Here is a 27,348-nt window from a genome sequence, read left to right as displayed (position 1 = left end):
AATTATTAAGATGACACAACTACAATGTATTTTCTATTACTTTGACAAAAGCTACTGTAATGTAGATCCATTACTATAACAGTAATGCTGGATGAGATCTACAGGCACCTGATCCCACATCTGGTGTATCCGGGGGTCCGTGTTTGTCCAACTCTCTATTTCGTATTCCTTATAGGAGTTGTGAGATTAATTACTGTTCGTTATCTTCACCTTTTTCATTAGCTGAAAACAACAGCTCTGATTTGTCCATCACAACTTTCGTCTTCTGAACATTCCAAAACATAACAGCACGAGTCTTCTAGATATCTTTTATGTTTTACTTAGTTCTCCTAGCGCTGGATTACATGTAAGGTGCAAAGCAGTCCTTCAGTGTGCTCTATCCTGTAATCAACTACATGTACCAAGTTGACCCCGAGTCAATTCTTCTGCTTTCTTTTCTTTTCCAACCATTATCCTCCATGTTTTCCTTTTCCTGCTGGTGTTCACCTCATCACCACCGGAGGAATTGATAATGGTGTTTTCAAGGGTCAAATCTCATCTGGGTTTCTTCAAAGCTAAACCCACAAAGATGCTATAGGACTTCTGTGTGAGATCAACAGTCCTATTTCTTGTTGGATGTTTTGAAGAAAAAAAATCTTCCTTAGGAATGTTAAACTACAGAAAAAGAGTTTGAAATAATGCAACATTTGTTTTTATTTCTGTTCATTTGCCTTCGTAACAATGAATTTAATGTAACAAGCGTTTTTCATTTCACAAACAAGTACCATCAATATCGTATCTGAACTGTCATGCTCGTTTTATATAGCAGTATACATGTACATCAAACAAACTAATGTGATGATTTTATGTGTATTGCAGATTTCATGATTAAGATTTCAATGTTTCTGGATTTTAATTTTTGTTCTCGGGTTTGCCTGCTTCTGTTTTCTCTATATCACTCTCCTCTGTCACATCCTCGGAATCTAGCTGATGCTCCTGGTCCCCATGGGAGGCCCCAAGATCATCCTCATAATATTCATCCTCAATATCCACATCATCAGAACTCCTTACAACAACTAGATCTTCGTCATCGCTGATTGTTTCATCTGTCTTATCTGCTGATTGTGTTACTGTGAAAAATAAAAAAACGTAAATGTTAGATTTGTTTTGTTCACTTTCGAGATGCTGCAATCATGCAAACAGTAAAACCTTTTTATAGGGAAAGCAACTGAAAAGAAATAATCAATCATAAGGAAAGATTTTGAAAATTTCATGCCATATCCTTCATATAAAAATAATGTAAGAAAAAATGGTTTGAAGTTTTCAGCAATTAACTACCCAGGTAACTACTGTAAATCATAATTACATATACAGACACACTTTCGTGTTACTAGTCATTCGTGAATATTAAATTAGAATATAGAAGACTTAATTAAAATCCACTATTTGTTATTAATTCCACAATTTGTTATTAATTCCACTTTTTATTATTAATTCCACTATTTATTATTAAAACCATACAGAAGACTTAATATAAATCATGATTTGCGAAAGTTATGTCCGTTATAAAAAAAAAAAATAGCATCATTGTATCCTCTATCCACCTTGTGTAAAAAGAGGTTTTTACAAAATAAAAATGATCTACAGTAATGAAACATTGTAAAGTCCTAACAAGTGTTTGGGGGTAAAACAATTTCCTTTTGGAACAATTTTAAATTCAACGAGATACATGTACTTGTATGCCAATATTTGACCAATCCTTTTATGTTGAGTCTTATATACATTGAAATAAACTATCTTAAGACAGACCTGCATCAGCAGAGGGTGTGAAGTCCGCGTCATCGAGGAATTCGTCTAACTCTCCATGGTCAGAATCTACTACTATATCTCCTAGATCAGCTTTCTTTCCACTGTCTGTACTGGATACTGACAAACCTACGAGTATATCATCATTACTGCATTGTTCACAAACATTTATACATGTCAGCTTTCTTTCCACTGTCTGTACTGGATACTGACAAACCTACGAGTATATCATCAATACTCTATTGTTCACAAACATTTATACATGTTGGGTTTCTTTTTCCACGTACGTACTGCTCAGCCAGAGGTAGTGAGAGCATGATATTTCATCATTCTACAAGCATGAATACAGATATAGTACATCTATATAGTGTACATGTATGTTCCAAGATGCATTTGTTTAGCCTGGTAACTACATAAATCCCTTACAAAGCTAGTACATGGCAGGATCTAGCAAATGATCTACGAGCTCCTATCTTTACACCTCACCTACATGTAAATATTACCAGCAGTGGAGGAGAAACTTCAGACGCATTCTGCCATAACATACATATAAGCAAGAAGTGGTGTAAATCAAATGTGAATTCTCAAAAATTCCAAAGAACCTTTAGTAAATTTGAAATTACAAAACTTCCAAAATCAATAGTATAGTAAATTATATGACTTATAACACTAATTAATGACTAGGTTTTTTGACACCATAGACTGCTGCTTCTTCAATAAAGCTAAAACTCGTAAATATTTTGATCTTGTGATCAGACACCCAAAGAAATATTTGTTAAACACCACTCTGATTCTATGCAAAAGTACTCTAAGGGTGATAGTGAAAAGATGCTGGAGTTTATCATTGACAATATCTATGTTTTTGTAGTTTTTGTGATCAGGTCTTCCAACAGTTTGTTGAAATTTAAATGGGCACAAACTGTGCTCCATTATTAGCTGACCTGTTTTCGTATTCTTGTGAGGTAGAATTTATTCAAAATCTTCTATATGAAAAAAACTCTCTTGCTGTGGCCTTCAACTCAACATTTAGATACATTTATTGACAATATTCACTTTCATTCAGAAAAGACAACACAAGAGTCTTCCATATCTGCTTCATATCTGGATATTTTCTTGAACATAGGCATTAACGGCAAATTAACAACTCAACTTTATGACAAATGGGATGACTTCAGCTTCTCCATCGTCAGTGTACCATATTTATGTGGCAATATTCTATCAAATCATTCAATATTGCAGAGCATACAAATGTATACTGCATATGATTTTTTTTTTCAATGGAGGCAGGCTTTGTTACATGGGTTTCAACAGCTTCCTTTAAAGATAGCATTTCTCATATTCTATGATTATCATAAATGACCTAATTTGTAAATACAGCCTATTGTATGGTAAAATTCTCTCTGATGTGTTTCATACAAATTGTTAGGACATTCTTTACATACTGATTTTGACTATGAATTACATGTACTCTGTTTAACTGATCAAGACAAAAGATCCATGATGGGTGTGACCAGTCAACAAGGAATATTTATTCCTCAAAAACACCTGATCCCACTTCTGGAATTTTTGTATTTTTTATATAGGATTTATGAGATTGATCACAGTTTGATGTCTTCACTTTTTCATTGTACAACTGTAACTCAACTGAGAATAATGGGTAGACAACTCTATCCAAAAGATGGGTAGATAACTCTGTCCAAATGATGAGTAGATGCCAGAAAAAGTTATCCTTATGTCTTTCATTCTTAGCAAATGACACAAAACATATTATAACAAGAAATGTTTGTAAAACATATATGCTCCCGTGGTGCAAAATTGAAAAGGGTTATACACATGCATCATTTAATTGATAGCAGTGCCAAACCAATTCCAAGATATTGAGCAGACAATGTCTTCCTTTGTCCAGAGTGGACTCACAATGTGACCTAAAAAATTAATAGGGGTCATCTACTGCTCAGGATGTACCAGTGTACCAAGTTTGGTACCAATCAAGTAAATGATTCTTAAAATATAACCCAAATTTTGAGTGGACAGTATTTTCTTATGTCCAGTTTAACCCTTGAACTTTGACCATGTGACTTATAAATCTATAGGGACCATTTACTCCTTAGGATGTACCAGTCTGTCAAGCAAAGTGTTCTCAAGATATTGAATGGACAGTATATTTCTATGTCCTGTTGAACCGTCGAACTTTGACCATGTGACCTCAAAATCAATAGGGGACATCTACTGCTTAAGATGTACCAGTGTACCAAGTTTGATATTTGTCAAGCAAAGGGTTCTTAAGACATTGAACAGTCAGTATCTTCCTCTGTCCAATTTGAACCTTGACCTTTGACCATGTGATCTAAAATTCACTAGGGGTCATGTACTCTTTAAGATGTACCAGTGTACCAATCTGATATCTGTCAAGCAAAGGGTTTTCAAGACATTGAGTGGTCAGTATGTTCTTATGTCCAGTTTGACCCTTGACCTTTGATCATGGGACCTCAAAATCAACTGGGGTCATTTACTCCTCACAATGTACCAGTGTATGAAGTCTAATGTCTGTCATGGAAAGGATTTTCAAGATATTGTATGGACAGTATCTTCCTATGTCCAGAGTGGATTGACCTTTGAACTTTTGATCTGAAAATCAATAGGGGTCCTCTTCTACTCATAACCAACCCACATGTGAAATATCGTTATGATCAAGTGAATGATTCTCTAGATATTGAGAGGACAACATGTGGTCTATCGACCGACATACCAACCGACCAACCGACAGGTGCAAAGTAATATGCCCCTCAGAGTCTTCTTTGAAGGGGCATAATTAACAGAGATACAAAGTAGACTAGCTCAGAAAACCATGTCGCAAATGGTAAACAGAAATATGCCTCTCTTTGAATTGATGAAGATTACATTCTAATCTGCCATGTGTTCTGTAAAAGTGAAACTTTCATTCTAATCTGCCATGTGTTCTGTAAAAGTGAAACTTACGTTCTAATCTGCCATGTGTTCTGTAAAAGTGAAACTTACGTTCTAATCTGCCATGTGTTCTGTAAAAGTGAAACTTAATCTGCCATATGATCTGTACAAGTGAAACTTACATTCTAATCTGCCATGTGTTCTGTAAAAGTGAAACTTACGTTCTAATCTGCCATGTGTTCTGTAAAAGTGAAACTTACGTTCTAATCTGCCATGTGTTCTGTAAAAGTGAAACTTACATTCTAATCTGCCATGTGTTCTGTAAAAGTCAAACTTACGTTCTAATCTGCCATGTGTTCTGTAAAAGTCTACATCTTGGTCAAAGGCATCCTGGAAGGCCTCTTGTCTCTCTTTCAGTTTTATTTGTTTATGTTTTTCTACTTTTTGAAGCTTGGACACATGATCTTTGGCAATTTGCACTGAAATGGATATGCTTACAGCTGACTATAAACAAACAAAAAAATACTTGTTATGGGTGAAGAATTTTTAAGAGATACATGTACAATAACATTTTGCAATTGGAAACTCTGAAGGTTACCCAATGTTTGTGAAATGTTGTTTTTAAAAAAAAATTAAAATCCAATAAGGACTCAACTCCTTATCTGCAGTTCATCATTTGAATACAATACTTAATTTCCAACAAGCAATGCAAGCTAACCACTTAGGCAACAAAATTTATAATTATATATAAGGAAAACACAACTAGCATAACTTTTCTGCATTTGTATCTCAAGGGAATGGAATTAGGCATTATATACTACAGCTGATGGTAGAAATGCCACATACAGCTGTACATGGATTGTATTTACCAAACTTACTCCATAATTAAATAGTATTACTGTAAACCAACTTTTATTGGTGGCTACTTTATTTCACGATTCACCTGTGGTAAACTGATTTGCTGGCAGTAATTTTTGCGATAGAGCCTTTTTCGAGCCTATGAAAGACATTCAAGGACTGGTTCGCGACAAGAAATATTCACAACAATGAGGTTCTCGCCAATCTCGCAAAATTTTCTCGCATGCGAATAAAAGTTGGTTCACAATATTCTCTATACTGATGTGGATTGTTATATAAATGTTATATATGCAACAGCAAAGTTCACAGACATTTACTACCTTTAAATTTCTCCAACTCGTCCATTTTTCTGTCACGATAGGCAGCCAACTTTTGGGAGTCTACTAGTTTGGCTGCCTGTAGTTCTTGGTCCTCAATAATATTTTCTAGCTGTAATAATGCTGCTTCCACATGGTCATATTCCTCATCCAGTATAGCTTAAAACAAGTCATAGCTTAAAACAAGTTATAGCTTAAAACAAGTCATAGCTTAAAACAAGTTATAGCTTAAAACAAGGCATAGCTTAAAACAAGTTATAGCTTAAAACAAGTCATAGCTTAAAACAAATCATAGCTTAAAGACAAATTATAGCGTAAAAACAAGTTATAGCTTATTAACAAGTTATCCCTTTTAAAAAGTTGTAAATTATAACAAGTTATAGATTAAAATAAATTATAGCGTAAAACAAGTTAACGGTATAACATCAAACAAGTAGTATCATAAAAACAAGTTATAGCTTCAAACAAGTAGTATCATAAAAACAAGTTATAGCTTCAAACAAGTTGTAGCATAAAAACAAGTTGTAAATTAAAACAAGTTATAATCTTGATAGTCAAAAATTTCTGTCCTGCTTCAGTATAGCTTGAAACAAGTGATACATTTTCTCCCCTGCTTCAGCAAAAGTGGGCAAATAATAGTGCCAAATAATATTGATTTTGGCCTGACTGTATAAAAACCTTGGTTTTTGCATAGACATATAGACATGTTATATGTCTATGGTTTTTGAATGAAATCACAAATACTACATACATGTGTATGTGTATATCAGCATAAGAAATGTAACATATGACAAATTAAAGGGTCTCTAAGACTTAAAAATGACCTTATTGGGGGGGGGGGGGGGGGCTTAAATTGTCACATAAGATATGATAGAATTTACACCAAGTGTCTCCAGCACAAAAGGATGACCCATGTCAAATCTAAGTCAAAGTTCACCACCTGACCCATGTCACATCTAAAGTCAAAGTTCACAACCAATCTAATTTCTTCTCTAACCGTTACACTGGAGCACTGTTAGAGAAGATCCGATTTTAATTAGATTGAGTTCACCACCTGACCCATGTCACATCTGAAGTCCAAAGTTCACCAGCTCAAACAAAGTAACGAATTATCTCTGCATCTTCCATATTGTAATGCAGCTCTGAATCTTCGCAAATGGAGACTTCACAAAAATGTTTTATACCCCCATTTTAAGAGGCACAATCAATTATCAATTTAAGCAATGGACAGAGTCACTGAAAAATGCTTGCCTTGCACTTACAGAGATCACAAAACTCAAATATATAAAATTATTATTATGTAATGAGCACCACACTGAGTGTTGCTTACAATTCTAACAAAAGAAAATTTAAAAGAGTCTACATTATAAATTTAATCTACTCTGATTCGAACAATCCTGAGTGTAGTAGGCCACCACATACATGTACTGGTGCTTAAATCAGAATATCTGAACAATCATAACCTTGCTATTGAAAGTACAATTCTTTTATCATATTGCTTGTAAATGTTAATATTTCCTACATACCTAAAACATCTGTCAGACTTTGGAGTTGAGTTAGAATAAGAGGCAATGTTTTTACTCCTTCGTGAAGCTTGCCAAGAATTTCATTCTGTCTATCATATTCCACATATAGCTTGTTCACCAAAATATCAACTTCCTGGAAAAAAATATAAACAAGGATACATTCATGTATATCAGCTGCACACCATAACAAGAGGCCCACAGGCCTCATCGGTCACCTGTGTACTAGTTAAAAGTATCACTAGTTCCAAGGGTAATGAAATCTAGAAAAAATTCCTGTCCAAAATTTAATATATGTCCCTTTCTACAAAAGATGCTTCACACCAAATTTGAAAAGAATTGGAATGGTAGTTAAAAATTTCTATTGTTCACACATTTAATAACTGACCATTTTGGCCCCACCCTGATACCAAAACCTCTATCCCTGGGATCATCAAATTTACAACTTTGGTAAGGTACTACCTACTCTTTCTAAATATCCACTTAGTTGCAATTTAGTATCAATAGAACTAAAGAAGATGTTATGCAAGTGTTTATACATAAACACTATATACTAAGTATGGCCCCATCCTGGGGTCAGAACCCCTACCCTGGGGATAATGAAATTTACAATATTTGTCGAGGCCTTCCTGCTCTACATCATTATGCATTCAGTTTTTCTTACACATGTGTGGTTGTAGAGAAAAAATTTTTAATTTGGGCAGTTTTTGCCCCACCCCTAGGGTCCCAGGGGTGCAGAAGTCCTGAAATTTACATATTTGCCCCCCCCCCCCTTGTCCGAAAAATGCTTCATACCAAATTTTAAAAGAGTTGGAATAGTATTTATCAAGAAAAAGTTAAAAATTGTTCAATTGTTAACACAGGACAGACGACAGCAGATGACAAGCAATTGCAATAGGTCACCTGAGTGACCTCAAAGCTTACCAGCATTCATAAGTTTGTAGATCTTAAGAACATAGTAAATAACAAAATGCTTTCAAAGACCATTTTATAAGACAATTATTATATCATACAGTGTGCATTCTTTTATCCTTGAGAAGACAATGACTTTGTCTGCCAATCAAAAGTTAAGGAATTACAGCAGCTCACAAAAGTCAAAACTTTTTTTTGGGGTGACCTGTGAGGCTGAGAAAAACAGTTATCAGGTATATATATCATTGTCAGATTGATTACGCTTTAGAGTGGAACAAACACAATCAACCGATGATCGATATACACATATACATGTATACTACTTTTGGGTCTGGGTTAGAAACATAATATTAACAAGTAGAGACTGTTAGTCCTTTCAATCAATTTCAAATATTTCACTCAATTTGATTGCTACATAAGGACACAGGCAATAGATCACTTCATTATGTGCCTGTTCACTTAAAGTTTAATGCAAGAATCACTACACAAGGTAATATCATTCAATATATCACTTCATTACATGCTATTCACTTACAGTTTAACGCACTACACAAGGTTATATCAATATATAACTTCATCACGTGCTTCTTCACTTAAAGTTTTACAAAAGGATCACTACAAAAGGCTTCCTCAATATATCACTTTATTCTGTGCTTTAACTTAGATCACTTCATGAGCATATCCCAAAATAAAGCACTACATTTTGTGTTCACTTCGATCACTTCACAAGGATCTCTTGCGTAGCAATGTATTTTTGAGAAATCAGATTGCCCACTCCTTCAATAATATTATTACCCAAACATGAAGGTATAATTAATACAAGTTTTGGGACTGACTGTTGATAAAGCTGCTTATCATCATTCACAAGCCTTGCATTTGCTCCTGGTAGTGGTACTAAGTGTGTCACAGACCACACCATGTCATGCAGTAAATAGGCTTTTTTCCAAAGAGTTTAAAGTAATTCCACCCCTCTAAAATTATAGGTTCAATCTTATATTTGATAGTTGATTCTTCAAATAATATATCTTAGTAACAAATAAAAATGATAAAATAAGGATATATGTTGCAGTATTAATAATTTTTCTTATAAATTAGCACACGTCATATACCCGTTATCAACGTATGGAAATTGCAATTTTCCTTAAAACAGCATTATCAGCACTTCACAAAAACTGCTTTTATAAAATATACAAAATGTTTGTGAAAAATAAGGGAAATCTATCGCATAATGGACTTCATAAACAATTTCATGAAAACAGAGTTATTGCCCTTGGATTCAATATTTTGACGCATATCATTGATTATTCATATATAACTTAAAAGTTTTGAAACATTTTATTGTTATCAAGATTTTTTACAATATCTATTGAAAAACACCCCAACAAATGTATGTTCCTATCATGCATAAATCTTATTAAATCATTGACTTTACGAAATCTTATAATGTCACAGGAGGGTGGAACTACGTTAAAGAGTCTACAGATTTACTTTTTTCATTCGGCCCAGTTTTAATTTTGCAGATAAAGCTGCTCAGAGGTACATGTGGGAAAAATTACACTTAGAGAATGATACGGAGAGTAATGCAATTAATTCTCTCACTCTCGTAACACTTTTGAAATCCTTCTTATTCCTTGCTATATTGCTACATCTACATACATATGCATGTAAACCACAAATTTCCTTTAAAATATTAAATTACATCAAATGCGTTCCAGAAATTTAAATAATAAATAATTATAAGTAATTTTTACTCATTTTATATGATACAAAGTAAATTGGTACAGTTTACTGTGGAATCATTACTGTTTGGAAAGGGGGGGGGGGGGGGGGGGTCAATGCTTGTGGATTTCATGGGTCACCCTTATCCATCGATTTACATCCCCATGAACATTGATACACAATTCTATGTTTCTTTTTTTAAAAAGTTAGAATTTTTTTTATCCAGATCGCATTACTAATTTAGGTATCTATGGACAATGTTATTCTGATTTGTCAAACATTATTCATTTGTCACACTATTAATTTCATAATGGCAATAAATGAGTTGTTTATTAAACATCACTCACCTGAGTCACTGGCCCTGCTGTTGTTCAGCTTTTGTGAGATGTTTAAAAGATCTCTTTTCAATCAACATGATCAATATTCCTATGAAAAATTTTGACTCCATATTGTGCCCAAAAGGGTCAATGAATAATCGAACTGGAATCCACACAACATTGGGATGTGTTTCGATACCATTGTGACTAGCATGTCCATTCTGTTCAACAGAAGAAGACTTAAAAAGATTTTCTTTCCAATCTAAAACTTTGATTCCCTATTGTGGCCCCACCCAACTTCAAGGTACAACAATTTGAACCAACTTGAATTCATACTAACTGGGGATGCTTACATATCAATATGACTAATCATAGCCCTGTTGTTCTTGAGAAGACGATTTTTGATAAATTTAGATTCCCATGTATAACTTTGATCCTCAATTGTGGCCCCACCCTACAAGGTGGGGGGGGGGGGGGGGGGGGGGGGGGGGGGGGCATGCTTCATGACATATTACAGAATTACAGATTCAATATTACAAACTTGAATCTGTAATAAGTTATGAAGCTTTCATGTAAATTTCAACTGTACTGGAACAGTGATTCTTGAGAATATTTTTTCAATGACCTCCTGACCACCTTATTTTGTGTTTTCATGATTATCTCCCCTTTAAAGAGAACATGTCCTTTCATTTGAACAAACTTGAATCCCTCTACCATGCTTTCAAAAGCCTGTGTAATGGTATTGATGATTAACATACCTCAGCCTGTTTGGCATTTTCCTCTGTATTTTCATGGAGTTCTTTCCATATTAACTGATACCTGTAAAACATATCTGATTTAACTTACTTTCATTATAAGACAGGCTTCTAAATGAAAAATATCTACAAGACTGGGACTTTAGCCTAATCTAATTATGTGGGTACTCTACCATTTAAACTGCCAGTTTGATTGACTAATAATAATTTTCCTAAGTATTTTCACCCTCATTTTTCATAGTAACTAATTCAGAGTTACATGTATCTTGTTGAAAACAAAATTTCAGTAATTCCAAACATGGTAAGGTTTGAACACACACCTTTCTCTGAACTATGAGCATGTTCTAGCTAATCAAAACATCTGATAGTTGGAATAAGCATGGTGAATGTCACTCCAATACACAATTTCCGAGTTACCCAATAGTTCTTTCCCTTTGTGGAACTCTTACGCACAGTGAGATGCAAAACATACTATCGTCCACACGCGGTGGATACAAATGCTTATCGCTGCCTTCGTATATTGCCTTAAAGCCGATTATCAGACATCATGCAACCACCCAAACTGCAGGGACACACACTATTAGTAAGTTTAATAGTATTTAATAATAAATTAGCACAAACAAAAATCAATAATCACCATTTCTCTTTAATTAAAATACCACTCGTGCAGAGGAGGAAATAAAAAATAATTTCATATTCTATTTAATGGCCTAATTCAGACAAATATTATTCTTGATATGGTCAGCTTTATGTATACCATCGGCTAATATAACAAAATTTACATTTTCATTACTTTTATCCGTATTTACATAGCTAGTCTATAGTATAGGTATACATCTTGTACCCACCCAAGCGTTCAACAGAACACTGAATGTACCTCCATCACAGAAGAGCTGATATCTCGGAAGTTGCGTATTACTGTTGTATGTGTGTGTGTGTGTGTGTGTGTGTATATATATATATATATATAATACATTTGTGGTAGTGTTAAATTTATGGCCATACTCTTGGCTCTGGCTTGTGGGTTAAGCCTTTAGCTTGATTGGTAGAGCACTGGAATGACGATCATGTTGGAGGGCCCAGGTTTGTAGAATGTCATGTTAGAGGGCCCGGGTTTGTGGAATGTCATGTTAGAGGGCCCGGGTTTGTGGCATGTCATGTTAGAGGGCCCGGGTTTGTGGAATGTCATGTTAGAGGGCCCGGGTTTGTGGAATGTCGTGTTAGAGGGCCCGGGTTTGTGGAATGTCGTGTTAGAGGGCCCGGGTTTGTGGAATGTCATGTTAGAGGGCCCGGGTTTGTGGAATGTCATGTTAGAGGGCCCGGGTTTGTGGAATGTCATGTTAGAGGGCCCGGGTTTGTGGAATGTCATGTTAGAGGGCCCGGGTTTGATCCTCAGCAAAGGTAACACAGTCTCTGTTACATTTGACTCCCACATTGGGACTTGTGTGACTGGTGAGATCACAGGATGGGGTGGTATGAGGTATAGACCCCTACTATTACATTCTGTATCATATACACAAAATTACCTGTTCCTCTGGTGAGTGATTTCCCCACACCAGAACTTTTTTTTTGCCCACAAACACTTAAAATAAATTTTTAAAAATTGCATGAAGGCATCACTTTCTCGTGGGAGGGAACAATGTGCTAGTGTCATAGCTATATGGCATTTCCTTTTTAAATCTCAGTTTTCTCTTTGAGGAGATATACAGAATCACTGTTGGTATAATTATCCGGTATTCACCAAGTCGTACCTTTGAAGTAAATCAGCTCCTGCGTCTAAATTAAAGGAGGTTTTTGAATACTGGGCTGTGGACTCGCCACTAGTGTCACGTGACGTAAAAGACTTCAGTCTGTAAAATATATAAAAAATAATTCATTTTAAATCGGTCGCCATTGTATTTATATTAATGCACCATGGTTATCTTTGATAATCGTTACTTCAATACTTTCAATTTCAAGTTATAAACAGTGCATTGCCAGTTTCAATATCATACCCCGCTTTTATAGACTCAAACACGCTCATTTCCTTCTTCTGAAACAGATTTACTCTTTCTCGACCATGGCAATGTTTACAGATTATTTTGAGCGATCACATGACTTCACTACAGAATTTCGAGCTCGATTTAAAAAAATATTCAAAACAAACCCTTACCCGGATCTTATCGTTCCGATGATATTAATTGTCATCGTATCTATTTCAAGCGCCATTTTTTCTTCTTCTTACGTTAGACAACCTATTAGTTATGAGCAAGTAAATAAAAACTTTATCTTATCTGAACTGGGTAAAGTATCATATGGGGCGCTGTTCTATCAGGTATCTCAGTTATATCGGCGATATCGTTTGTTGCGTCCCGACATTGAGGTGTCACCAGTATGGAGTGCCAAATTAACATAAACTCAAATATATTGCAGTTATTGCTCTCATTAATTGAATTAATGCGCACATCGTATTGACATTGATGAGAGCAATAACTGATTCAGTTATATTCCTCTGACGTCTATTCAATGTTGATGAGAGCATCAAAATTTTGTGGAAATATTGCTCGCAAAAATTAATTCAGAGCTTGGTATAAATTACTTGATGATCTCTTTAATTCAATTGATGATATATTTAATTACTTACAGCGTTTTTGTATAAGATTAATTCTTTTAAAGAGAGCAACAATTCAATTAAAGAGATAATAAATTCAATTGTGCATATGATAAACTGGAGATATCTTTAATGATATATTTGCGCTGTGTATATCAATGATATTGTAAACAATGCGTATAAAAAAAAAAAACTAGGACTTCTAAGGAAACTCAAATTCACTTTATGTAGAAACAAACTATCTAAATTGTATATGACTTTTGTTAGACCTATACTAGAATATGCTTCAGTCGTTTGGGATGGATGTTCTTCTGCAGAAATTGAAAAGTCAGAAAAAGTACAGCGCCATGCAGCTAGACTTGTAATGGGACTGCCAATTCTTGCATCCAAAGAATCATTATATTTAGAAACGGGTTGGGAAGCAGTAAGTAAAAGACGGGAAATCGCAAAATTAATGACAATTAATGTATAAAAATCACTTCAATCTTGTACCACAATATTTAGGTGATATCATTGACAATTTTCGAAAGGATACATTGCGCTACAATACTCGTTACGAATATGACTATATACCTCCTAGAACTAAGCAAGAAACATACAACAAATAATTTTTTCCAGATGCCATTCGCAAATGGAACTCTTTAGCAAACAAAGCAAAGAAAACAACTTCTATCTGTCAGTTCCGTCGAAACATTTCTAATAATATCAATATTTCAATAGTGCCTAAACATTTTCTTCTTGGCAAAAGAGTAGTAAATATAATTCATACTAAATTTTAAAAGACATAACTGTTTGCTTAACTATGATTTACACCGGGGAAAAAACTGTCAATTCTCCTAACTGTCATTGTGGTATGAGAGAAGATGCATATCATATTTTCTTTGTTTGTAAAAGATTTTCAGTAGTAAGAAATGTTATGTTTAACGAACTTTTTCAAATACAAGAATTATCTATTATTGATACACGGATTTTACTTTGGGGCAGTGACAATTTGGGGTATGAAACTAACAGCAAAATTTTTAATGCTGTTCACAAATTTATACTTAATTCAGGCAGATTCTCATGATAGTAATTCAATTTATGCTAAATGTACATGTATTTATTTTGTCTATACATATGTTTTATGACAATTGTTATCAATTAATCTAAGGTGAGAACCTCGTAAGTTGTAAGAACTTGTGTTCAAACCTGTTGTATATTATATATGCAATAAAATATGTTCAAACCAAACCATAATTGCGCTCTCTAAAAGAATTATTGCTCCCCTCAAATGAATTATTCATATAATAAATTCAGTTGAACACTCAAAGTCAATAAAAGCGTGCAATCGATGTAGCTGGCACTTTATTAGAAAATAAGCTATATCAAATCATATATTTTGTGTGCTATACATTCATGGACCCATAGCCTCCCTAGGCATGGTATACTTTTTATTTCCCCTTTACTTATAAACTTGGTAGGAAGCGTAGACACTCAAAGTCAATAAAAGCGTGCAATTGATGTCGCCGGTACTTTATTAGAAAATAGGCTATATCAAATCATATATTTTGTGTGCTATACATTCATGGACCCATAGCCTCCCTAGGCATGGTATACTTTTTATTTCCCCTTTACTTATAAACTTGGTAGGAAGCGTAGATACCCTAATTTTGTAACATACGAGACTGTCGCCAACTCAATTTTTAAAATTGAACAAGCAAATATAAAAATCTGAGAGCGTGTTTTTTAATTTTCTTTGCGTTTATATCATTTGTTTTTCCAAAATTTTCATTCAATAAAAGTTTAACACCTAGGCCTTTTGCTTATGATTTTAAGCATTGGTGTATATATTACTCCATGTCGCCAGATTATATTATGTGATCATAGGGTCAATTAAACGGTTAACGCTATTTGGTACCGCTTGCAGGGCGGCGACCACGAGTTACCTGCCCCTATACAATGAGTTAATTGCCCCTGTATTTCATCTGTTAAGTTGTACTTAAAATAGGCTAACTCTTGCGCAAAAAAAGATAGAAAATATCAAATATGGGAAAGCGGGACGATAGACCAAACATATCTACGAAGAGACCGTTGGTGCCGGAAATATCTCTGTCTTTAGTAGTGTCCGCGAGGTATATTAATTTATAAAACATGAGATATTAGTACCGTATTGCCCGGGAATCAAAAGATTTTTGCAAGATTGGTAAGTATATTCTATATAGGCTAAACAAGCACAAGGCAAGGGCACGTGGCCTGGGAAGTCATTCCGCAGCGCAGGAATGACCAAAACTAGCCTACTACGGTACCATTTACAGAAATTACCAAAAAAATGACAAAAATTACCGAGAGAGGAGCTAAAATGATCTCAGTAATACATGACATCTACTATCATATTCACATTAAAAATGTTGGTCCCTCCTTTGACGACTTCAATAATTTTTAATTTCGGTCATATCTTTGGTATTTTCTGTGAACGTTTGTAATTTCGGACATTATATGTAACAATCCTACTATTCATTCCACAATGAAGGCCAGTGGGCCTAGATTTTTAATTTGATACACGTATAAACTTAACACTGCGCAAGTTATGTCACGGAATGCAGTATAGGGGAGGAGAAAATATTTGGCTGGACCAGGAGTCAAACCTAGAATCCCTGCATTACTAGTCAGGTGCTCTAACCACTGAGCTATCCAGGTCGATATCCACGGTCCGTGTAGCCCTAACTACTAAATTCCTCCCTTTAATTTGTCTTTGCCGTCGAAGACACACAACCCAAGATTCATTTCACCCCTGGCAGGACAAGAGTAGTCACGGCACCAACTGGTAAAATCTTACACAGAGGTCCCTGGGTTCAATTCCCGATCCAGCCACAAATTTTCTCCGTGTATGTCTATCTGAGACTGAGTTGGAAAATTACGGTATCTTCATAGTGACAAACTAATGAAAATATTGATCAAATTCGACTGGTCAAGGACTGTTAATATAAATAAATTTGAAACATTGGTCATTGTAATGATTGGTTTCATGTTATACTAAGCTTGTGTTTCAAGACAAGGCTGTCTTTGTTGGTGATGATACTGATGTATATATTTAGAAACAAGTAATGCTTTGATTTTGATTACAGGTGTGGTCTTTAAAAAAATTAATGCATGGCAAGGTTGATAGTGAGACTAATAAATTCTTTCAGCAGAATTCAGCTAGACACACAAAAAAAGACAATCACTACAGCCTTCCAAGAAGATGGACTGCCTCACAATAGTTTCCTTGAGGACTGTCTTGAAATATCCAGAGTTTAAGGTATGCATTTTGTACACCATGAAAATCAGCTTATAGTTTAGCTATTATCTAATTAGAGGGAATTTTCAATAGGGACTGGGTCTTTTCATTTACTGGACTCTTATGTAACAATGACACTGTTCTTCCACCCCTGTTAGATCCACTATAACTTTAAGGAAAATAATTGGATCATCCTGTCCCACCAATATGCACATCTACAAATGAGAATGAAGCATTGCACAAAGTTTCAAGACTATCCGATAAGCCATATAGGAGAAGTGTTCACAAGATTTTGTGACAGACAGAAAGACGGATGAAGTACAAAAACTATGTCTCCCCCTGGAAGAGGGGAGACATAATTAGAATTTTTTTTAGACAGAAAGGAATGAGGTCTCTGACACAGATTTTGCTATGAATATATATCATGTTTTGCTGAGTGAAAACATTTTTTTCTTCTCTTTTATTTATGCGTATCTAAGCACAAGGTAATTAATACTTTTCATACTTTCCCAATTTGAACATTTTATGTGTCAATTTTCCCAATTCTACGGACTCTGGACCCAGTTTGAAAATGGTAGGAAAACCCCTGCAAAGACTCAAATATGAAATCATTTTCAATTAGAGGTTAAAACATTTAGTGATGAATTAATTACTGGAATTTATGAGGACTACTGAGACATGTTAAAATGGTGTCATATTTGTCTTCAGATTCAAGAAACGGACTCTATCTGGAAAAGGAAAACAATATCAAAGCTCCTCTGAGAGAAGTTGGCCAAGGAAAGCATTTAGAAGAAAGTGGAGATTCATTGTTTTTACCAGATCCAGCAGATCACAGAAAGCATCTAGTAGGGGAGGTAAATGAAGCATCTTTTACTCCCTATATACAGTGCTTGAAGCTAACTTTTTATGTCACCAGTCCAGCCGGACTGATGGGGTATAATTTCAACCAGTCCGCTGAAAAATTTACTAGTCCAACAGAGTTTTCCAGAAATATTTAAACACATTTCATTAATGTTATTAAAATGAAATTTAGCTCAATATGTCTTAAACAATATTGTAACACTTAAATGTGGGATTTATATTTACAACTCGGATTTGTCTGATAGGTCTACAGATCGAAGCATGCCAAACGTGTAAAGAACAAGGTACGATTGTATACATAAAAAGGCCCAAAAAATTTCTCTCAATAAAATGTGTTTGGAATTAACCTTAATAAGCGTTTTAAGAAAGTAAAATATATGCCAGGTATACTATGTCAACAAAACCAGAATGATATTTCTAATTGGACAGCATTATGACATTTCCTGCCTTTTTATGCCCCCGAGATTGAAGATCAGGGGGCATATTGTTTTTGTCCTGTCTGTCATTCTGTAATTCTGTCATTCTGTCTGAAACTTTAACCTTGCTAATAACTTTTGAACAGTAAGTGATAGAGCTTAGTTATTTCACATGAGTATTCCTTGTGACAAGACCTTTCCGTGGGTACCAACATTTTTTACCATGTGACCTTGACCTTGGAGTATGACCTACTTTTTGAAAACTTTAACCTTGCTAATAACGTTTGAACAATAAGTGATAGAGCTTTGATATTTCACATGAGTGTTCCTTGTGACAAGACCTTTCCGTTGGTATTAAACCTTTTGACCTTGACATTTAACTTACTTTTAATTTTTTTTTACATTGGTCATAACTTCTAAATGGTAAATATTAGAGCTTTCGTATTATACATGATGATTTCTTTTGACAAGATCTTTCTACTGGTACCAAGATATTTGCCCTTGTGACCTTGACCATCTTTGGAATTGGCCATTATCTGGGGCATTTGTGTTTCACAAACACATCTTGTTTTCAAATAAGCCTGAAAACTGTCAAATGTCATACAGATTATTGCTCAGGAAAAGATGTGCGCATTTGTCGAGCAAAATAAAAATGATATATATTGTGTATTAATTTAGATGAAAAACATACTTGAATATGAATTTGCTCGACGCATGCACTGTATGTTTTCTGATAAGAAAACCACCTGAATTTGTGGATATTTTCATTGAAAATGGCATTTTTGCAATTTTATGCCAACTTCTAGCTCACGTCATATGACACAAATCATTTTGCTGATCAAACTGAGCAGATTTTGGGTTTGCTAATCCATTCCTTATTTGAATGCCAGGGTTTGAGCTCCAAGTGAAATCATCGATATTTTGGGCCAAATTACTTTAGAAACTGTACCTACTTCTTTCATAAGTATATTTTGCAAAATGATGCTTTAGAAAATTAACTCATCTGACTGACTAAAACAAATGTCAGTCAGTCAGCCAGACTTTTAACCAGTCACGGAGTGACAGGCATACATTAATTTTGAGCCCTGTATATATTGCCAGACAAGTAGTCCAATCAGATTATAAACTTTAACTGAAAAATTTACAAGCCCATTCATAAATTAGAGACCGGTGACAGTGCAGTGTTTCTCACCAATGCTACAATCCCTAAAATTATGCTATGTCAGTAATTCCCAAATGTCACAGGCATCAAACTTTCAATATATACATAAATGAAAATTGTAAAACTTAAATTCTGTTGGCAAAGTTCAGCAAGAGAGGCATACATTTTGTTTCAAATCCCCTTATATAATTACATGTATTCATTTAGAATGTTTTCTTAGTTTCCAGGATTAAGCCAGCCAGTAGATGAGACTATTATATCAAAAATACATTTACTTGTACACGAGGGCACACAAAGCGTTGATGAAACAAAAAGACATTTCCGTCTGTTTGTAAAGGATACTATTTCACCAGGGAACACCATCTCAGAATTTAACAGATGCTTTTACCCCGCCAATAAGGATGTAAGAAATCACATTTACAGGGCACCGAGATTTTGCCAGTAAGTTCTAAATTTTTAGGTCACCTGAATTCATTCAGGTGACCTATTGCTATCTGTTTTTGTCCGTCGTCGTTCGTCGTGCGTTAACATTTGAACATTTTCAGCTTCTTCTCTGAAACCCCTGAACCAATTTCAACCAATTTTGGCATATAGCATCTGTGGGTGGAGGGGAACAAAAATTGTGAAATTCGTGGTCCCTGCCCCCTGGGGCCTGAGGGGTGGGGCAAAAACCATCAAAATGAGTGTAATTTTAAAAAATCTTCATCTTTACTCCTGGACATCAAGAAGCCAAACTGTGGGCATAATTATAATGAGCGTTGAGCCCTCTACCAAAAATGTGAAATTCATGGCCCCTGGGGCAGGGCTTCTTGTGTTAGGGTGGGGCTCTATTGGTCATATAGTGAAAGTGTAGAAATTCTTTGAAAATCTTCTTCTCTGTCTCTGGGTATTAAGTAGACAAACTAATAGCATGGTAATGATGAGCAAGGATGCCTCTTTGTACCCCATGCAACAAGTTGTGGGGGGGTATACTGGAATCGGGTTGTCCGTCCGTCCGTCTATAGACGCAATGGTTTCCGGGCTCTAAAGCATTATCCTTTCCACCTACCGTCACCATATCATATATATGGACTACCCATGGGATGAAGATGTTCCCTATCGATTTTGGGGTCAAAAGGTCAAAGGTCAAGCGCACTGGACATTGAAGTAGCAATATGGTTTCCGGACTCTAAAGCGTTATCCTTTCCACCTACAATCACCATATCATATATATGGACTACCCATGGGATGAAGATGATCCCTATCGATTTTGGGGTCAAAAGGTCAAAGGTCACGCGCACTGAACATTGAAGTAGCAATATGGTTTCCGGGCTCTAAAGCGTTATCCTTTCCACCTACAGTCACCATATCATACATATGGACTACCCATGGGATGAAGATGTTCCCTATCGATTTTGGGGTCAAAAGGTCAAAGGTCATGCGCACTGGACATCGAAGTAGCAACACTCAGAAAAGAGGTAGTTTATACCTATTACCAACACCCTTTGGGAGATTGAGGTAAGCGGGGGGTATTCTTAGTGAGCATTGCTCACAGTACCTCTTGTTAAAAATTGTGAAATTCATGGCCCCTAGATCAGGGGTTCTGTTGCTAGGGTGGGGCTCTATAAGTCATATAGTGAAAATGCATTATTTCTTTGAAAATCTTCTTCTGTGTCCTTGGGTATTAAGTAGACAAACCAATAGCATGGTTATGATGAGCAAGGATGCCTCTTTCAAAATTGTGAAATTCATGGCCCCTGGGTCAGGGTTTCTGGTATTAGGGTGGGGCCCTATTGATCATATAGTGAAAATGCATTTTATTTCTTTGAAAATCTTCTCCTCTGCTGCTGGGTATTAAGTAGACAAACTAATAGTATGATAATGATGATCAAGGATGCTTCTTTCAAAACTGAAATTTATGGTCCCTGGGTAAGGGGTTCTGGTGCAAAGGCGGGGCTGACCACATAGCTATTCAATGTTTCTTCCATCCAAAAGTAAAATTCTTATATTTAAACACAAACCTAATTCAAACATTGGAAGGTTGTTACATGATACTCAGGTGACCTATAAGGCCCCTGGGCCTCTTGTTTTTTTCTCAGGCTCAAATGTGCTTTTCTGATCAAAATTTGTTAGTTGTCTGTCGTCGGCATAAACTTTTCACATTTTCATCTTCTTCTCCAGAACCACTGAGCCAATTTCAACCAAAACTTGGCACAAAGGGGAGATAATCACAAAATTAGGGTGGTTTCATTTAAAAATCTTCTCAAGAAGCACTGGGCCAGAGGACCTGAAATTATCATTAAAGATTCCTGACCTAGTGCAGATTCAAGTTTGTAGCTCACCTGAGCTGAAAGCTCAAGTGAGCTTTTCTGATAATTTTTTGTCCGTCGTCTGTCTGTCTGTCCGTCTGTCTGTCCGTTTGTCTGTTAAACTTTTCACATTTTCGACTTCTTCTCCAGAACCACTGGGCCAATTTCAACCAAACATGGCCAAAAGCATCCTTGGGTGAAGGGCTTTCAAGTTTGTTCAAATGAAGGGCCATGTCTCTTTCAAAGGGGAGATAATCATAAAAATGAAAAAATAGGGTGGGGTCATTTAAAAATCTTCTTCTCAAGAACCACTGGGCCAGAAGAGCTGAAATTTACCTGAAAGCTTCCTGACGTAGTGCAGATTCAAGTTTGTTCAAATCATGGCCCCTGGGGAGTAGGATGGGGCCACAAGTGGGGGGGGGGGTCAAAGTTTTACATACAAATATAGGAGAAAGCTTTAAAAATCTTCTTCTCAAGAACCATTGGGCCAAAGAAATTGACATTTACATGAAAGCTTTCTGACATAGTGTAGATTCAAGTATGCAAAGGGTAGTTTGGGCCATAATAGGGACTAAGGTTTTACATGGAAATATATATGGAAAGTCTTCAGATATGGGCCAAAGTGACTCAGGTGAGCGATGTGGCCCATGGGCCTGTTGTTACAAATCATGGCCCCTGGGGGTAGGATGGGGTCACAATAGAGACCAAAGTTTTACATTCGAATATATAGGGAAAATCTTTAGAACTGGACCAGGGTGACTCAGGTGAGCGATGTGGCCCATGGGCCTCTTTGTTAACCTATATCTTTTATTTGTGTGAAGATATTCAAACATTAAGAACAGACATATATATATATAAATCTTTTTTTCTTTCATTTTTTCATCCAGGGTAGTTTAGAACTGTGTGCATTGGTTTTGGAAGAATTTGGACTGTTTAGGCTAAAATCCATTATGTAAGTTCATCTTTGTGGTGCACAAATTCCATATGATCATTTCAAATAGTCAACATTGCTTCTATTTTCAATTTGAAATTCTACATGTATTTTGTTTGAGAGATGAAAACAATCCTCGAAACATTATCACCGTTATCTTTAATTTTCCATCATACTTGTGTCAAAGAGTTGAACTTTCTTTACCAGTAATTTTATATTGACTTCGCATTGTGTGATATATAAAGTTTTTATGATTTTATTTTCTGTCTAAGATATTCAATATTTAAAGGAAAAAGATAATGGTAGGAGATGGTAGGATAAATTCTAATTATTCAGAGAAACTTGATAAATACTGTGTTTGAACTTATATACTCGATAACACAATAGAAGAATGCAATTTACTAGTTAAACTTTGATAGGATACTAAATTTAGGATGAGCCAATAAGATTATGTCTTGTTTTTCATGTTACAGGATTGGACAGAATATGAACACACACATCCAATACTTCAAAGATATTATGTTTGTGGAGGCAGAGATTTTGATTGCATCCACTGTTTAGAATACATCCTTAAGGGAAGCAGACTGCCGCCTTTACCCAATGATATAATGATTAATCATAACTATATCTGTTTTGTACCAAATAGAAAGACCATTGATTCAGGTCATTTTCAAATCCACTGGCATACATTGTACTATACATGCAACCTTTTCAAACTTTACATTTAAGATTTTGTAAAGGAAATATCTTAATGTTTCACATGTTTACCTTTCACTGTGCTATGTAATTCATTATACCTGCCATTATTCCAGTCTTCCTGAACATAATTTGTTTTCTGCAATTTCATTGGCCAAGAGGCTTAATCCTGGGTTATCAGATTGAGCATTTATATTTAGTATCCCATTGATTTTGTCAGCCCTATATAAGGAGCTGACTCAGATTTACTCACTCTGCTAGGTTAAAGAACTCTAAGGTTTGTACTTTTCACATGAATTTCGTGTTCGCCTCTTATCTTTTACATAGAGTAGGAAATGAACATAACATTGAGTTAGGGAACAATTTAGATTTTACATTATAATATGTAAATACCTTAGCAGAGTCAATTTACTTGGTTCAGGGTAGTATCAGATATTACTTTTTCAGAGTTTAAGTGTTTAGGCTATCTCAATGTTTCTATAGTTAGCCTTGTCCTATGTTACTTTTAGATGTATGGAAGCCTTTTAGTGTTATAACACTATATTTATGCTCCCATTCAAAGAAGAGGGGCATATTGGTTTGCACCTGTTGGTCGGTCGGTAGACCACATGTTGTCCGCTTAATATCTTAAGAACCATTCACTTGATCGTAACATATTTCATATGTGGGTTGGTTATGAAAAGAAGAGGACCCCAATTGTTTTTCGGGTCGAAATGTCAAGGGTCAATCTACTCTGGACATAGGAAGACACTGCCTGCTCAATATCTTGAGAACCCTTTGCTTGACAGACATCAAACTTGGTACACTGGTACATCTCAAGGAGTAGATTTGAGGTCACATGGTCAGAAGTCAAGGGGTAAACTGGACATAGTAATATATTGTCTCTTATGTTTTAAGAATTATTTGCTTGATTGACACCAAACCTGGTACAGCATAAGGAGTAGATGACCCCTATTGATTTTTAGGTCACTTGGTCAATCCACTCCTGACATAGGAAGATATTGTTTGCTCAATATTTCGAATTGATGATACTACTATCAATCAAATTATGCATGTGTATAACCCTTTTCAATTTTGCACCATGGGGGCTTATATGTTTTACAAACACCTCATGTTTTATAGTTTGTGAAAGCTTGTTAGGGTCATAACTTTAGATTTTCTTATTATGGTACTTGCCCGTCAGAGACTGGACATATTATGGTATGGTGTTGTCTGTCCGGACCTTGTAAGATGGGATACAGACTGAACCGTAAGCTCCAGAATCTTACAACTTGGTACATTTGATCACCATAAAAGGAAGATGCTTATTGTTTTTTAAGGTCAAGGTTGTAGGTTCACTTAATAGGAAAACCTTGTTTGAGAAAATTACAGATTCTTGAACTGAGTATTTTGAGGAAACATTACATAGAAAGTACATGATTTGTCAAATTTCTCCCAATATTCAACTGAGAACCTTATTCTGCAGAGTATTTGTATGGGTATGGAAAATGTGTATGTGGTTATGATTTTGATTTTTGTTTAATTTTTTTTTTGTTGAAAATTACAGGTTTAACCGAGTCAGTTTTTGAGGAAATATACATGTATTAAATAAATGACGGCTTGACCTTTTAACTCATCTCACAGTTTTGAAGCTAGGGTCTTTGTAAATAACTTCTTTGGTGTTTTAGAATATTTACAGATTGTTGATCATGGTCAATTTTGGGGAAATATTTTCCGCAGAGCTCTAGTTGTCTATCTACCGGCCTCCTGTCACTTTTAAGTTTAGGAGCTTTTATTCATGGAAAGAAAGTATGTGACAGCCTGATGATGGCTGATACTATTTAAAGCCTTTTTATACGCCCGTCTTAAGACGTTCCATATTATGGTATGGCGTTCATGTCCGTCCGTCTGTTAGCTTTTTCTTGTCCGACCCGTAACTTAAATACTACAAGGCCTAGAATCATCACACTTTGTCTGTAGATACATCTTGGGTAGAAGGTGTGTCGCACATTAAAACCAGGTCACTGTGACTTTTCATTAAGAAGATATGGCCATATATGGCAAAAACTTGTCCGGCTCATAACTTGAAAACTATTAGACCTAGAATCACCAAAATTGGTCAACTAATGCATCTTAGGTAGAAGGTGTGTCGCATCCTACTTTAAGGTCACTGTGACTTTTAATTAAGGTGATATAAAAAAAAATGTTTTAATGGGTACAATCTATACTGTTAACAATATGTGACGGGCGTATCATGTGCCGTGACGTTGCACTTTATTCTAGAAATGGCATCAGAAAAACACCCTATGTAACCTTTTCTGCTTGTACTCATTTATTTTTATTGGAAAACTTATTACTTGTTATCAGCTACTCTAAAACAATATTGACTTGTGCTATAATAAATTTGTAAACTTTACAAGTCTTTTCATTTCAAACAAGGTGTTGAACAAGTTGTTGAACATCATCTGGGATTCACAACCAAACAGGTACAACATGGAAACAGTGTGTTCCATGATTTCTGTAGTGTAACAAGTCCAGCTGATCCCAAGTACACTGTACTATTGACAACGATTGTTTTTGATAAGCACAATAGAAGTTCTACTTTGGGAGAAGCTATAATTATTTTAGTCCTAGCATACACTGCTTCCTGTTAGAGTTAGGGTGCTGTATAACTTGGTACCTCTTTGAGATAAAATGCTTTATCATCAAATCATAAAGCATCTTCCCTCTAACAGATACCAGATTATAAAGCACCCTCCCTCTAACAGGTACCAACTTATAAGGCACTCTCCCTCTAACAGGTACCAGATTATAAAGTACACTACCTCTAACAGGTACCAACTTATAAAGCACCCTCCCTCTAACAGGTACCAACTTATAAAGCAGCCTCCCTCTAACAGGTACCAGATTCTATAAAGTACCCTCCCTCTAACAGGTACCAACTTACAAAGCACATTTCCTCCAACATGTACCAGATTATAAAATATCCTCCATTTATAATCTGGTACCTGTTAGAGGGAGGTTGCCTTATAATCTGGTACCTGCTAGAGGGAGAGTGCTTTATTAGTTGGTACCTGTTAGAGAGAGAGTGCTTTATAATCTGGTACCTGTTAGAGGGAGAGTGCTTTATAAGTTGGTACCTGTTACAGGGAGGTTGCCTTATAAGTTGGTACCTGTTAGAGGGAGAGTGCTTTATAATCTGGTACCTGTTAGAGGGAGAGTGCTTTATAATCTGGTACCTGTTAGAGGGAGAGTGCTTTATAAGTTGGTACCTGTTAGAGGGAGAGTGTCTTATAAGTTGGTACCTGTTAGAGGGAGAGTGCTTTATTAGTTGGTACCTGTTAGAGGAAGGTTGCCTTATAAGTTGGTACCTGTTAGAGGAAGAGTGCTTTATTAGTTGGTACCTGTTAGAGGGAGAGTGCTTTATAATCTGGTACCTGTTAGAGGGAGAGTGCCTTATAAGTTGGTACCTGTTGGAGGGAGAGTGCTTTATTAGTTGGTACCTGTTAGAGGGAGGTTGCCTTCTAAGTTGGTACCTGTTAGAGGGAGAGTGCTTTATTAGTTGGTACCTGTTAGAGGGAGAGTGCTTTATTAGTTGGTACCTGTTAGAGGGAGGTTGCCTTATAAGTTGGTACCTGTTAGAGGGAGAGTGCCTTATAAGTTGGTACCTGTTAGAGGGAGAGTGCTTTATTAGTTGGTACCTGTTAGAGGGAGGTTGCCTTCTAAGTTGGTACCTGTTACAGGGAGAGTGCTTTATTAGTTGGTACCTGTTAGAGGGAGAGTGCTTTATTAGTTGGTACCTGTTAGAGGGAGGTTGCCTTATAAGTTGGTACCTGTTAGAGGGAGAGTGCTTTATTAGTTGGTACCTGTTAGAGGGAGGTTGCCTTATAAGTTGGTACCTGTTAGAGGGAGAGTGCTTTATTATTTGGTACCTGTTAGAGGGAGAGTGCTTTATAATCTGGTACCTGTTAGAGGGAGAGTGCTTTATAAGTTGGTACCTGTTAGAGGGAGAGTGTCTTATAAGTTGGTACCTGTTAGAGGGAGAGTGCTTTATTAGTTGGTACCTGTTAGAGGAA

At 35.8% G+C, this 27,348-nt stretch overlaps 1 protein-coding gene and 1 long non-coding RNA gene across 4 annotated transcripts; one reads left to right on the top strand and one right to left on the bottom strand.

Moving 5' to 3' along the window:
• Positions 1-675: 675 nt before the first annotated feature.
• LOC125682296 (dysbindin protein homolog) lies at positions 676-13,211 on the bottom strand. Its single transcript, XM_048922768.2, has 8 exons — positions 13,088-13,211; positions 12,845-12,943; positions 11,097-11,157; positions 7,394-7,526; positions 5,871-6,026; positions 5,031-5,171; positions 1,789-1,914; positions 676-1,109 (listed from the first exon to the last, which is right to left on the bottom strand). The coding sequence occupies exons 1-8, from the start codon at positions 13,114-13,116 to the stop codon at positions 892-894; spliced, it is 963 nt and encodes a 320-aa protein (XP_048778725.2). The 5' UTR covers positions 13,117-13,211; the 3' UTR covers positions 676-891.
• Positions 13,212-15,569: 2,358 nt separating this feature from the next.
• On the top strand, positions 15,570-25,684 carry LOC125663698 (uncharacterized). 3 transcript variants are annotated; one of them, XR_008801730.1, is made up of 7 exons: positions 15,570-15,865; positions 16,854-16,960; positions 17,648-17,793; positions 18,046-18,084; positions 19,599-19,819; positions 22,554-22,618; positions 23,071-25,684. It is a non-coding gene; the product is annotated as an uncharacterized LOC125663698 (long non-coding RNA). The 3 variants fall into 3 exon arrangements; XR_008801728.1 differs by having other exon boundaries at positions 16,851-16,960; XR_008801729.1 differs by lacking the exon at positions 18,046-18,084 and having other exon boundaries at positions 16,851-16,960.
• The last annotated feature ends 1,664 nt before the right edge of the window (positions 25,685-27,348 follow it).

This window comes from Ostrea edulis, chromosome 1 (genome assembly GCF_947568905.1).
Source record: "Ostrea edulis chromosome 1, xbOstEdul1.1, whole genome shotgun sequence".
Lineage (NCBI taxonomy): Eukaryota > Metazoa > Mollusca > Bivalvia > Ostreida > Ostreidae > Ostrea > Ostrea edulis.
Note: the sequence above shows the minus strand (reverse complement) of the source record. Positions and strands in the feature narration are given on the sequence as shown.

What these genes read in the sequence shown, in the direction of transcription:
- LOC125682296 (XM_048922768.2), bottom strand. Translation starts at nt 13,116, where the DNA reads ATGAGCGTGTTTGAGTCTATAAAAGCGGG. An exon ending in GGAGCTGATTTACTTCAAAG is followed by an intron (nt 11,158 to 12,844) that starts GTACGACTTGGT and finishes TATGTTTTACAG; the next exon opens with GTATCAGTTAATATGGAAAG. An exon ending in AACACATGGCAGATTAGAAC is followed by an intron (nt 1,915 to 5,030) that starts GTAAGTTTGACT and finishes ATATACTCGTAG; the next exon opens with GTTTGTCAGTATCCAGTACA.